This window comes from the organism of the source record quoted next, unplaced genomic scaffold (assembly GCF_019419815.1).
Source record: "Pyrus x bretschneideri cultivar Hongxiangsu unplaced genomic scaffold, Pyrus_bretschneideri_v1 Contig6, whole genome shotgun sequence".
NCBI lineage: Eukaryota > Viridiplantae > Streptophyta > Magnoliopsida > Rosales > Rosaceae > Pyrus > Pyrus x bretschneideri.
The window spans coordinates 3,458,916-3,471,314 of NW_025999798.1; the positions used below are offsets into that span (position 1 = coordinate 3,458,916).

At 38.0% G+C, this 12,399-nt stretch overlaps 2 protein-coding genes and 1 pseudogene across 2 annotated transcripts; 1 reads left to right on the plus strand and 2 right to left on the minus strand.

Annotated features, from left to right (window-relative positions):
- The first annotated feature begins 598 nt into the window (after nt 1–598).
- LOC125471639 (L-tryptophan--pyruvate aminotransferase 1-like) lies at nt 599–3,818 on the plus strand. The gene is made up of 5 exons (XM_048572312.1): nt 599–909; nt 1,174–1,480; nt 2,344–2,636; nt 2,762–3,066; nt 3,400–3,818. The coding sequence occupies exons 1-5, from the start codon at nt 788–790 to the stop codon at nt 3,597–3,599; spliced, it is 1,227 nt and encodes a 408-aa protein (XP_048428269.1). The 5' UTR covers nt 599–787; the 3' UTR covers nt 3,600–3,818.
- Nucleotides 3,819–3,967: 149 nt separating this feature from the next.
- On the minus strand, nt 3,968–7,532 carry LOC125471638 (AP-1 complex subunit mu-2-like). The gene is made up of 11 exons (XM_048572311.1): nt 7,251–7,532; nt 6,867–7,013; nt 6,696–6,758; nt 6,438–6,614; nt 6,247–6,350; nt 5,564–5,671; nt 5,351–5,447; nt 5,125–5,222; nt 4,894–5,035; nt 4,666–4,788; nt 3,968–4,442 (listed from the first exon to the last, which is right to left on the minus strand). The coding sequence occupies exons 1-11, from the start codon at nt 7,377–7,379 to the stop codon at nt 4,344–4,346; spliced, it is 1,287 nt and encodes a 428-aa protein (XP_048428268.1). The 5' UTR covers nt 7,380–7,532; the 3' UTR covers nt 3,968–4,343.
- Nucleotides 7,533–8,388: 856 nt separating this feature from the next.
- Nucleotides 8,389–10,388, minus strand: LOC125471381 (annotated as a pseudogene).
- Nucleotides 10,389–12,399: the final 2,011 nt, after the last annotated feature.

Below are 12,399 nucleotides of genomic sequence, written 5' to 3' on the forward strand. Positions count from 1 at the left end.
GCTACTTTCCATTTCTTTGCCATTTAGCCATTTTAATATTCAGCCTTTTTTAAGATATGGATATGAAATTTCCATACCAGCCATGTTAATATCTGGATTTACTATAGTTTACCAATTTCTCTGGAAACGATCTGTAATAAGAATATATTGTTGCAATTCTGCAACTTAAAAAATAGACTACGTAAACCAAACAAATTAGACTACTTGTTTAAATACACATGTTTATACTGGCAATCTATCTGCAAATGTACATATATTTAGTAAATAATCGTGATCATTTACGTCAATCTTAAATAATATAAAAATTAAATTTACAAATTACCGTGAGTTCAAAATGTAAGGTTTCACCGTTTGGTGTGGTTGGTACCTGAACATTATAACGGGAAACTTAAAATATAAGGTGGGTACATTCAAAAATTCCTCCAAAATTGGAAAGTAATTAACTTAGAAAATCTTGCCATCAAACAGAATTATTTAATTAACCAATACGGTCATTGCTGTTGAGATTTGTTCGGGAGGTTCTTAGATTTTCTAAAGTTATAAGGAATTTATGGTCAGATTTTCTTACGAAATAGGAAGGGAAAAAAAAAGGAAGGAATTAGGGTTGATGCACCTCTCCCCATATTATTGGGTGTCCCTGAAGGTAGACACCCTCTCCATATGTTCTACAAATAGAGGCATAAGCACAGAAGAGGAGACCCAACTTTGAGACTTCAGAGAGAAAGAGAAGAGAGCCGCATCAAAAACTCGGACAAATTAATAGCTGTGTATTGTTAGAGAAACAGAGATGACAATATGCGGCACGGAGAACCCTACTTCCAATAACAAAACCTCCCATGTGTCCCCGGCCAATTGTAACGGCATGAAACTGCCTTGTTTTTCATCCGACCATGTCCTCAATCTCGAACAGTAAGTTCTCTCCTTAGCTTCTTTATTCCAAGTAGAAAGGATGCAACATCTTGTTATGTACTGTAGGTTAAGGTCGAGAACCTTTTAAAGCTTAGTTCTTGATTTTCACGTTTGGATTTTGAATACGAATGTTTTACAATGCATTATTCGTTTTTTTTTTTCTTCTATAAAACTATATTTTCCAACAACTGAGTTCTGGTTTGTTTACTAATTAGGATAACATGCAATCGACATTAATGGTGTTTCCGGTTTTGGTGATGACAGGGGCGACCCGACAGTGTTCGAGTCCTATTGGAGCAAGATGGGGGACAAGTGTACGATGGTGATCTCCGGAAGCGAATTGATGAGCTACATCAGCGATTTCACCAGCGTGTGCTGGTTTTTGGAGCCAGCATTGGAGGCGGCGGTTAGAAGACTTCATCGTACGGTTGGAAACGCCGTCGTGGATGGTGATCGGCATATCGTGGTCGGGACAGGCTCCACTCAGCTCTTTCAGGCTGCGCTGTATGCCCTCACTTCCCCCGGCGGGTCCGAGCCCGTCAGCGTTGTGTCTGCCGCCCCTTACTACTCGGTGAGGCTCTCTATACTCGTTGACATTTGGCAACCTTTTCTTGATTGAATTACAGCCGTTGATTTTGCTGTGTTTTGTTGATCATGTGTGGAACTTGATGTTGGCTTTGTTATTTTTTTTTTTGTCAACTGCAAAAGATCAACAGAATGCTGCTTTAGCTTCACTGTTTATAAATTATATCAAATCAAGCGTGCTTTCAGAGGTTGTGCTAGCTATGTTCAAAGGCCGATTAAATTGGGCCTGTTGAGATTTCTTCTATTATAATATATGTGATATGTTACGTTATTTAACGATCAATCTTGATTACTCAATTTATGTTAATAGTTTTACGTCATAACATGTTAAATTCACATGTATACAATATATGAGATGAGGCAATCAATCTAGATCACAAAGTTTTATATTAGGCAGTTTAATTAGACTTAATAGTTTTAAACATAACATGTCAAGTCTGACGGACTAAGAAAACTTACGGCGTCCACATATATTTATGTCATAGTTTTCCCTTGGCATGCATGCTGCGAAGGTGTTCGAGTTGTGAGGGGTGAAATTACGAGAAGACTGTCGTGGAACATGCAGATGTTCTGCATGGGAAATGCGACAAAGAGGCAAATATGTCTTTTTGAAAACATAACCATGCATGTTTGGGAACATGCAGCAAACATATGCACGTAGCCCTGTGTTTTGAAACCCTTGGATCGAAATTAAACATAGTAACATGGGCATGTCTTGTTTATTGTTAACCACCTCTTCCACTCAATATAACTTTGATTTTTACTTCTATTAAACTCAATATAACTTTGATTTTTACTTCTAGAACATTATTAACTAAGTTGTAACAAATATTTACTTATTTGTTGCAGTCATATCCGGATGAGACAGACTATCTTCGTTCTGCCCTGTACAAATGGACAGGCGACGCTTATGCCTTTAACAAAACTGGACATGGACCTTACATTGAGGTGGTCAACGCCCCAAACAACCCCGATGGTACTCTCCGAGAGGCTGTCGTAAAGAACAGAGGTGATCAAGGGAAGCTCATTCATGACCTGGCCTACTATTGGCCTCAGTACACCCCAATTACTCGTCCGGCCGATCATGACATCATGTACTTCACATTCTCCAAAAGCACCGGACATGCCGGTTCTCGCATTGGGTAAGGAGCCATTATTGACACTCAAAAAAATATATAAAAGTCATTAAGAACTCGTTAAAGTGCAATATCTTACTAATATCTTTCAAACGGAATTTGTTCAATTTGGTTTTGTTTTGTATGATCAGATGGGCCATTGTTAAGGACAAAGAGGTTGCTAGAAAGATGTCAAAGTTTGTAGAGCTGAGTTCACTTGGTGTGTCCAAGGATTCGCAGCAACGAGCTGCAAAGATAATGGGAGTGATCTGCGACGGCTATGAGAACTGCAAGTCCACTGACAAATCTGCGCTCTTCTTCGACCACTGCCATCAAATAATGGGGAACAGATGGGAGAGGTTAAGAAAAGTGGTCGAGCAAAGTGAAGTTTTCAGCTTACCCAACTACCCCAAAAAGTACTGCATCTTCTCTGGAGACTCCATTGAAACATATCCAGGTAAACCATAATTATTATTCTCTTTTTGCAAAAAGTAACTAATTCGAAACATAATTAGAAACTTATTCTCTTTATTAAAATCATTCTAATTCCGATTTCTGACTTCCCATGTGTTTACTATCACGTGATAAAACAAAATGTGAGTTGTATATCCACGTTAAATTTTTTAATCTAACACCTAATAAAACAGAATTCACATCAACTAACGAGGCTAGTTAATCCTGTACCTATTATTTCTTTCTTTTCTCCGATTCACGATTTCCACATCGACGAAATTATGATATTTATAAAGTTTTGTCTTCTAATATTGGGAATGTTTTTGTACAATGCCAGCATTTGCATGGATGGAGGCCAAGGAGGATGTAGACACAGAGAAGGTTCTGAGAGGGCAGATTAAGGTACAAGGAAGAACAGGGAGGCGCTTTGGGGTTGATCAGAGGTACGTCAGGATTAGCATGCTAAGCAGGGAAGACGTGTTTAACCACTTCTTGGAGAGATTATCAACCATCAAGTCCGTTGCTAATGGTCATTAATTAGCTTAATCTACTACTAAACCACAGCGATCGCACAGTTTTACTCAACTTCTGTATACCTTATACAAGCTACGCAGGCATATTTATTTTAAAAGTAGTTTCTATATCTAATGTAATAGTAAACCCGAGAGCAGTTTATTATCGATAAAGTGAATAATTTTCATCTTATAAATGCATTACGCTTTGAAAAAACCTTATTTCTACCTAATTTTCTTTTAATTTTTACCTCATTTGTTGCGCGATTGGTTCCAAAATTTGGTGCATAAAACCTAAGTAACCATGCCAATAAATGAAATAAAAAATGAATCGAACTGCGGCTTTTTCAATGGGCACAGAAAGACCAATTCGAGTATATGGCCGATGATCAATGGTTGAAACGAGCCCATGTTTCAATACGAATCTCAATCGAAAAAAGAAAAATATGTACCAATTTGGACAGTCTCCAGACAAATAAGAATCGAATAGGAAAAATGACAGCAAAAATCCAAAACCACAATGACGAATCTTAATTCAACGTGCTGAATAAATCTACCTTCCGGTGACGATAAACTTACAACATTGTTAGATAAACCTTCATTATACATGCACAAAAGCAAAGGCCAGATGACTCATTCTCAACAAACGACCGATCGCGGGCAACTGGCTCTCAAAGACGGTCTTTAATCTATCCACCAATTTTGGATTTGAACCATACAAGATCGTACGTGAGAGCAGCGCCTCAGAAAACACCTTGCAGGGGCAACTTTATACCAGTCTTAATTCATACTCGCCAGCCATGGTTATGTATCTCACCCATGGAAGAGCTTGGTATCCGCTTTTTTCAATGATCTTGAGGTAACGAACCTACAAAACCCCAATTTGCTTATAAGAAAACCGCACGATAACAAATTCCTAGCTCTACGATGGCTGATCATTTAACATGTTGACATATGGAATACAAATTCCATCGTTGCTCTGAAATATCAGGTCCTAATACAGGCTTAGGTGCCCTTAACTAAGTTGATTGTAGAAAGAGATCCAGATGTCCCCGAAATAGAGCAAAGCAATCAGGTTCATAAAGGCATACCTGTATTCCAGAAACAGTGAAATATGGTATCTCGAACTTCACACGTATAGGAGCTTTTCTCTCAGGAGTTGATTCTTCAGCTGTTACACTCGGAAGACGAAACTCTGCTCTCAACATGTATTCCTAGACAATTTGGATTAGAAACAAGATCAATAAAAGGGGATAAAGTGCACAGCACGAGGTACAACATAATAATCTTCTTAAACTAGCAATAATACGAGTCCACACCTTGCCTCCGGGAAAAGATCTTATTTTCCAGATAAGCGCATCACTTTCAGGTGCATATGCTGCAGATCCTAATGATGTCCGAACATCGGGGTTGGTGGCATCAGATACCACAGGGATCTCAATCTCAACATTTGTTGCAGTACTGTGCGGTTAAATTTTCATGAATACTAAGGGAATAAACATTAGGATGCCCAAAGCATAAAGAAATTGATTAAAGAACTTTTTTGATACCTACGCTCCTTGAACTGGCTTCTAGCTTTTACCAGAATCTCAATGCGACTTTTTGAATGCCTTTCAATTTGACATTCAACCCAAATTAGAGGCTTAACCTGAAAGGGAAAATGACGACAATTAACTGGAATGAGATAAGCAATAAATAAACCTCCCCTCCCCACTCAATGCGTGCACAGACACACACAAAGAAAAGAAAAAAGCATCAGCAGAACATGAGGGATACCTGTGTACTCAGCCTATATGTCATGAGATCAAAAGCTCCATCAGGTGGTACAAAAGATATTGTCCGGTCATTTTCAAACCGAGCCAAACGAACACACCTAAAACAAATTTTATGATTTAATGTAAGGACTTGCAGGAAGATTAGTTTTATGTAAAATCTAAAACACTTGTAAGACACAAAAGCAGCACTCAGATAAATCGGAAAGCTACATACTGATGAAATTTGATGTCTTCCAAATCAATGGCCTTTCCCTTTGTTGCTCGCCCTTGTGCCTCCAATAACACTCTATCATTTAAGCCAAGCTTACATTCAGGCATACCACTGCAAGCAAAATGGGTAAGTACTAGTTGATAGCTGATACCAGCATATAAAAGAGAAAGGTAGATAGTTAAAAAAGTAAATGGAATTGCTATACATTACTATGCTACAGTAAATTGTTGTGTTCTGGAGAAGAAAAAAAAATTGTACAATAGCAGAGTGTATAAACGAGACCGCTCTGAAGATGTAAAGCTACTATTCATTTCTGCAACTGAGAAAAGAAATTCAGATCCTCTTGTTTTTTTTCAGAGATTTTCTCCAAACCCTGGTTTTCTATCTTTGATCTTTCTGTGCATTGGTTTTTGACTTCGATCAAGTTAATGGCTTCGACGAAACAGAGTACTCAAAAGAGAAATTTTAACTAGGATTTATACCACTGTCCTCATAAACATAGTTTCTTCTTACGAATGGATTATAACTCTAGCATAAACCAAACAAGCTAGCAAATCTTAAACTGACATCTCCAAATGAAAATGGATGCATTCACTTGGCATTTAAAAAGCATATCCAGTGAAACAAGCACAAGTTAGAATGCTAAAGCATAGATGAAAATTCACTGGGTTAGAACGGAAACACACCTTAAATAAGTTCTCATCTTCAATGCACCAACAACATCAGACCTAATGATTTGTCCATTGCTGTTGACTAGTATATTAACACTCTCCACCACATCCAGGAAAACCTAGGTGAAAAAGAAGAAGGAAAGTCATCCAATTGCTGTGGCTTCAAAGAAGAGTGAAAACTCTTCAGTTTTTCCCGAAGCACATACCTCATTCTTCTTGTAACGTATCCCTTCACTTCGCCAAGACACCGCATTTGTTACGGCCATGGGAGGTCTCTGTGTAACTTCCATCCTGTAAGCATCAGTCTTGATAAATTCACTGAGAATCTTGGCTTCAGTATACTGAGGGTAACCAAAGTCCATCATTTCATCGAGCAACTCATACTACAACACAAAAAAACACATCAAATCGCAATGTTTCTCAATCAAAATTAAGCAAAATGACCGGCACAAACATCTCCTTACCACAACCACAAAGTTATCCCTAAGCGATTCTTCTTCTAACTCTTCAAAGTAATGCTTGAACACCTGCCGTCCAATAATCAATTCACTAATTACGCATTTCAAATAAGTGCAGAAACAAATAACAAGAACGAATGAGGAACAAAACTTATCATAATTACCAATAGAGCTTACATCGACTATTCGGTGTAGAAAGAAGAGAAGACTAGCGGCATTGCAGTTCTGCCTGGACGCAGTCATCAAGTAAACATTGTTATGCTGTATAAACAAGTAGCTCACGCCATTATCATGAACAACTGGATCATGAGACTCCGGATCAACCTGAACCGCATCTCAACAAGCATGGAAAGAAAAACATAATGCCACTATCAATTTCTACTCTCACAAAACAGATCAAATCCAAATTTGCAGGGGAATAATTCATCAACAAACGACAATTCAATTTCGTTTCCTTTGTTTTCTCGGCAACCAATCAGTTCTCCAAACCATTACAAGATCAAAAAACGCAGAAATTCTGGAAATTGAGTAAATTTAAGTAAGAAGAACATTTTTTTTTACCTCTTTCTCGATGAGCTTAGTGAAGAAGCGCTCGGCTTGAGCAGCGGAGACGTCGCCGCGGTAGTCGCGCCAGATGAGAACGCGGCCTTTGATGTCTAGGAGGAACAGCGCCGAGACTGCCCCTGCCATGAGATCTGATCGGCGGTTGCAGAAATTGGACGCGATCTGATTCAGATATAGCAGCGGAGTCGATTGGCGTAGTAGTAGATCTGAATCTGAATCTTAGGCGTTAGGGTTCCGTTCGCCGTCTGCTGTTATTGTTGCAGCATCAACCGCCATCTTCAATCTGTCTGAGAGTCTGAAGAAGGAGGAGTCTTGTTTTGGAAATGGAGGTGTTCGCGGTGAATATTTTGCTTATTCCAGACGTTAGAGACCCGCGTCCGTCTCCTTCTTACGACGACGTTTTATGTTAAACTCCAAGGTAATTATACATTTCAAGTTTTCCCCTTCTTACATTAATTTGGAAATGGATAAATAGCGACTCTTATTTAGTGTTTAAAATATTGATATGCAATTTTATAGAAATATCAATGGTCGGTTGTTTGTGATAGAAATTATGAAAATTTGTAATGGAATAGATGTCAGATTTAGTCAAAATTAGAGAAAGTTTCTCCAAAAAGTTCAAAAGTTCGAAATCTGCAATTCTAGCAAAATTTCTATACTAAATCGGTAAATATTGCCGATACTCATTGATTTCATATATCCTGCCGTTATAGGGGTGAAGTTTGCATTTCACCCCTTTTCCATTTGATCCTTAATTTTTCGGATATTTCAAGAGAAATATCAACAATTTCGTAGATATTTTAAACATTGCTCTTATTTATTACATATTAAGGATCATTTTCATATGTTTAGAGCTGAAAATTTGATTATGTCTCACGTATAGTGACGCATAAGACCAACATGTGGATAGTCTGACACTATATCAGAATATGAACATTTAGTTCAAATTAATTAAAAATAAACGAAAATTCTCAGAATTTTTTAAATTATTTTACTAATAAAATGATGCTATCTTCCGACGTGAGATAAATGCTCTCAACAAATAAATTACAAATTTTTACGAGTTACAATAATAACATAAGATGGTTAAAAAGCTGCTATCTTCGATCTGTTAGAAAAGGGGGCAAAATACAACAACAAATCATCTCGAAAAAAAATCACTTGATATATCATGACCTTTCATATAACACAAGAATGATCAATCATTTGGCTTAGGGTTTGGATCATCTTCCACTAAAATTAAATACACCGCTGAAAACCTGGCTGTTGCCACCCAGTGTTGCTTCCCACTCGATCGAAGATGTCGCAATCTGTGAGAGCATCACAACAATCTCCCTCATCTCTGGCCTCTCCACTGCTTCTTCACTCAAACACCATTCCGCAATTTCTGCCATCTGCAACAATAGTAGTGATTTGACTCTGTTTTGAACAAAAATTTTCAACAGACAAGTTACAGGTTGACACGTGTGCTAAAATATTTCGTTATTGTGTCAATGTGTGATTCATCAGAATGACTCCTTACAGTTAAGGAGTTGAGCAATGTTTAAACATTAAAGACAAAGGAGCATGGACTGCGAATAAATGTGTATGAAATCATTAGAGCACCTTGAATTTGTCCTCCATAGGATAGTTTCTTATGAGGTTTCCATCTGTGGCAGCCTCTAAAGCTGCTTCTGGATGATCATCTTGGAACACCTTTTTTATCTGACAAAATGTGCAGCAAATCAATCAAATTCAGATTGTACTAGTGAGTGATATGCATTGGTCTTTCTGTTCAAGATTCGGTTGGAACTTACGACTGTAATTAAGGATTTCATCTTCCCAGGCTCTCGATTGTCACGGAAAAGTGCATGTTGCCCTGTGATCAGCTCTGCTAGTACCACTCCAAATGCGAATACATCTGTTTTGTGAGTCACCTGGAGTTCCTTCACGGATCTTTCATAAACAGACACAGTCAGATATACGAAAAACTGGGACAAGCTTTGCTTCCTTGTGAAGGTAAACCCTAATGAAACTTACTCTGGGGGAAGATAGCCTGGTGTTCCAACCAACCGTGTCGCTATAACATCTTCTTCATTTGTTCTTCCAACAAGCTTTGCCAAACCAAAATCTGCTACCTACAGAAAATGGATTTTTAAGCTACTAATTAAAAGCATGAAGTAATCATATCAATTAGCAGAATTGATATAATAATTCAGTGAACTTCAATAAAAATGGATGGATTCATGTTTTAGGTATACCTTTGCTCTGAGCCCTTCGTCGAGTAGAATGTTACTCGTCTTTATATCGCGGTGCACATATCGCGCTTTTGTGTGGTCATGAATGTATTCAATACCTTTTGCAGTGTCCAGTGCAATTTGTGTTCTTGCAGTCCAAGAAAGTGGCTGGTGACCTGGTTTAATATGTTTGGTTAGCTGCAAATCATTTATCTGCAGTTCAATTAAATCTCCTTGCGTAAACGCTTCACTAAAGATATGTGCGTGCAATGGTTCAAGTACCTTTCAGTAGCGGATTGTGAAGATGTTCGCTCAGCGATCCATTCTGGACATACTCATAGACCAGGTAGAGGTGGTCATCTCCACTGGCATACCCCAAAAGTTCCACCTAAAACAGATATTTTTACACAAGTGATTAATGTACTCGAAGCACTTTTTTTCGCACCATGTTAGAGGTCAACTTATTCAGAAATGATCGATCACTCACAACATTAATGTGATGGATCTTGCATAAGACCTTTAGCTCTGCAAAGAATTCTTTGGTACTATTAGACCTCATCTTCTTTATGGCAACCTCCTGAAAGTTGAACATATACAGCTTAGTTTCGTAACTTTTTTCGGGTAGAAATGGAGAAAACATGTGGGGTTCCTGCCATATACCTTCTTCCTTATTACTCCAAAGAACACGCTACCATATCCACCCTATCCGATTTTCTTAGTTTCATCGAAGTAACTAGTAGCCTCCTCAATCTCCTCAAGGCTAAATATGACCGGTCCGTCTGATTCAAAAACTGCCCCATCTATGAAATCAACAATGTAGATTTACCGTCATGATTAGAAATTTCTCTCTTTTCAGGCATATTAACATGCACAAATTATTGCATTAGAGATGCGGCTGGAGTTTTATCTGACCTTCCATGTTTTCTTTATGAGGCAATTGATTATGCAACGAAAAGGATCAGTGAGGAGCCAAGCTTTTCGAGCCTTTCAAGCTTTTCGATACAGCTTTATCTGGAACTTCCACATTTTGTTCCCGTTTTCTTCTCCGATAACGGATGAAGATCAATGTGCTGATTGAAAGCAATGTCACAGCTAATAAAATTGAAATCAATATTGACCGTCCCTTTGTTCTGGATTATGGAAACAGAATATTCTTCGTGAGCAATTAAATATATGCTTATGTTTTAATCTTGTTACTAATCAGAATTATATATATACCTTCAGAACTCTGCTAAGAGCTAGCTAAGCACTGGTGCGTCCTTTTCGTTTCTCCTTCTACCTTAATCTGGTGTCGTTCGAGTGGGAATGTCCTCGTATAGGTAGCGATACGGAACATTATTATACGTGAGAAAGAAAGGAAAAGCTTCATCAGGTTGCAACGAAGAGCGAATTAACGTTTAATTGTGGTTAGAGTAAGTAACGATGGGGTTAGGCATTAGTTCGTGGGAGCTATGTGCCGGCTAAGAAAAACCATATTTAGAGGCTTTGATGCAAGAAAGTCAATACGACTTTGGGAGGGACGAGAGGGGACGAGAGGGGACGAAATTCTATTATATTGGAGCATGCTGAGGTGTTCCAATTTCCAGGGTTGACCTAAGTCACAATCATAGATTAATAAATACAAAAAATGGGAAATTTAGTTTAGTTAAATTAGCTAGAGCAGTGTACTTCTTTCTTCATATTCACGTTATAATTTTGATCCCAGAATAGTTATATTAGATTATTTTTTAATGTCACTTGAATCATAAAAGAAAAACAAGAAGTAGCACAATAGAAACGCTCTTTCTAAAAAAAAAAGTTAGTTTTAACTTTAACATAGAAAATAAGGAAACTTGTGAAACAAGTATACAGTAAGAAAATAGAAAGAAATCGACTTGTTGACTAATTATAAGAAAATATCAAATACCCTAGACATTTGCTATTTTCCCGCCAAAGTTAGAAAACCTTTGCTACCACTCTTGAGACCGGCAAGGGGGCAATAGAAGAAGCAGAGGTGGAAAACAAAGGGAGTTCCAGAGATCGAAAACATTCCGAAAATTCTTTTTTCGGTGAGTAGATACTTTTGTTCTTAGTTTTGGGAGGTTGAAAATAAGCAAAATGCATCCTCTCGCCAAGGAAGGCAGGCAACCATTCACGATTCACTGGTACGTAGTTCGGCTGTGGCATTTGCAATTAAGAAAAGCATTAGCCAGTAATCACCATTAACCGTATGAATTAACACGAAGACATTATCCGTCGTGTAATGATCAATGGGACAATCTTCTCACCTTATGCATCATCATGGTCATCTTCGTCGTTCCTTGTAGAGATGCAGCTGGAAAAGGCCTCGGAACGGCTTTACATGTAGGGTTTTACAATCGAGGTTGGCCGAAAGTGGAGCAAATTGTGGCTGAAATCGTGTCCAAGGATCACCAGCAAGATTCAAAGCTCCCTGAAGCCCTCATTCGCTTCTTTTCCCATGATTGGTTTGTCAAGGTACGTATAGCATTGTGCTATTTATATCATCTAAACTAACATGCTACACATCTCTCTAATAAAGGTAAGGTCCACCTACATTGAGGCCTACATGTTCGATTCTCGTACATTGAGGCCTACATGTTTAATTTTCTAGATTAGTCTGAGTGTTGCTTTTCGATATAGCTTTATCTGGAACTTCCACATTTTGTTTCGGTTTTCTTCTCCGACAAAGGTTAAGGATCAACGTGTTGATTAAAATCAATTACACAGCTAATAAAATGGCAATCAATATTGACCACTTGTGTCTGAATCTTGGACTCGAAGATTTGCTAAGGCCATGATCAAGATGGGAAATAAATGTTCTCACTCAGAGATGATGGAGAGATAAGGAAAAACTGTAGAACCCTTTAACTAACATTACGATCAATTAGCTTTGTGTAAAAAACAATTGCAAATATATATCCATGTAGCGT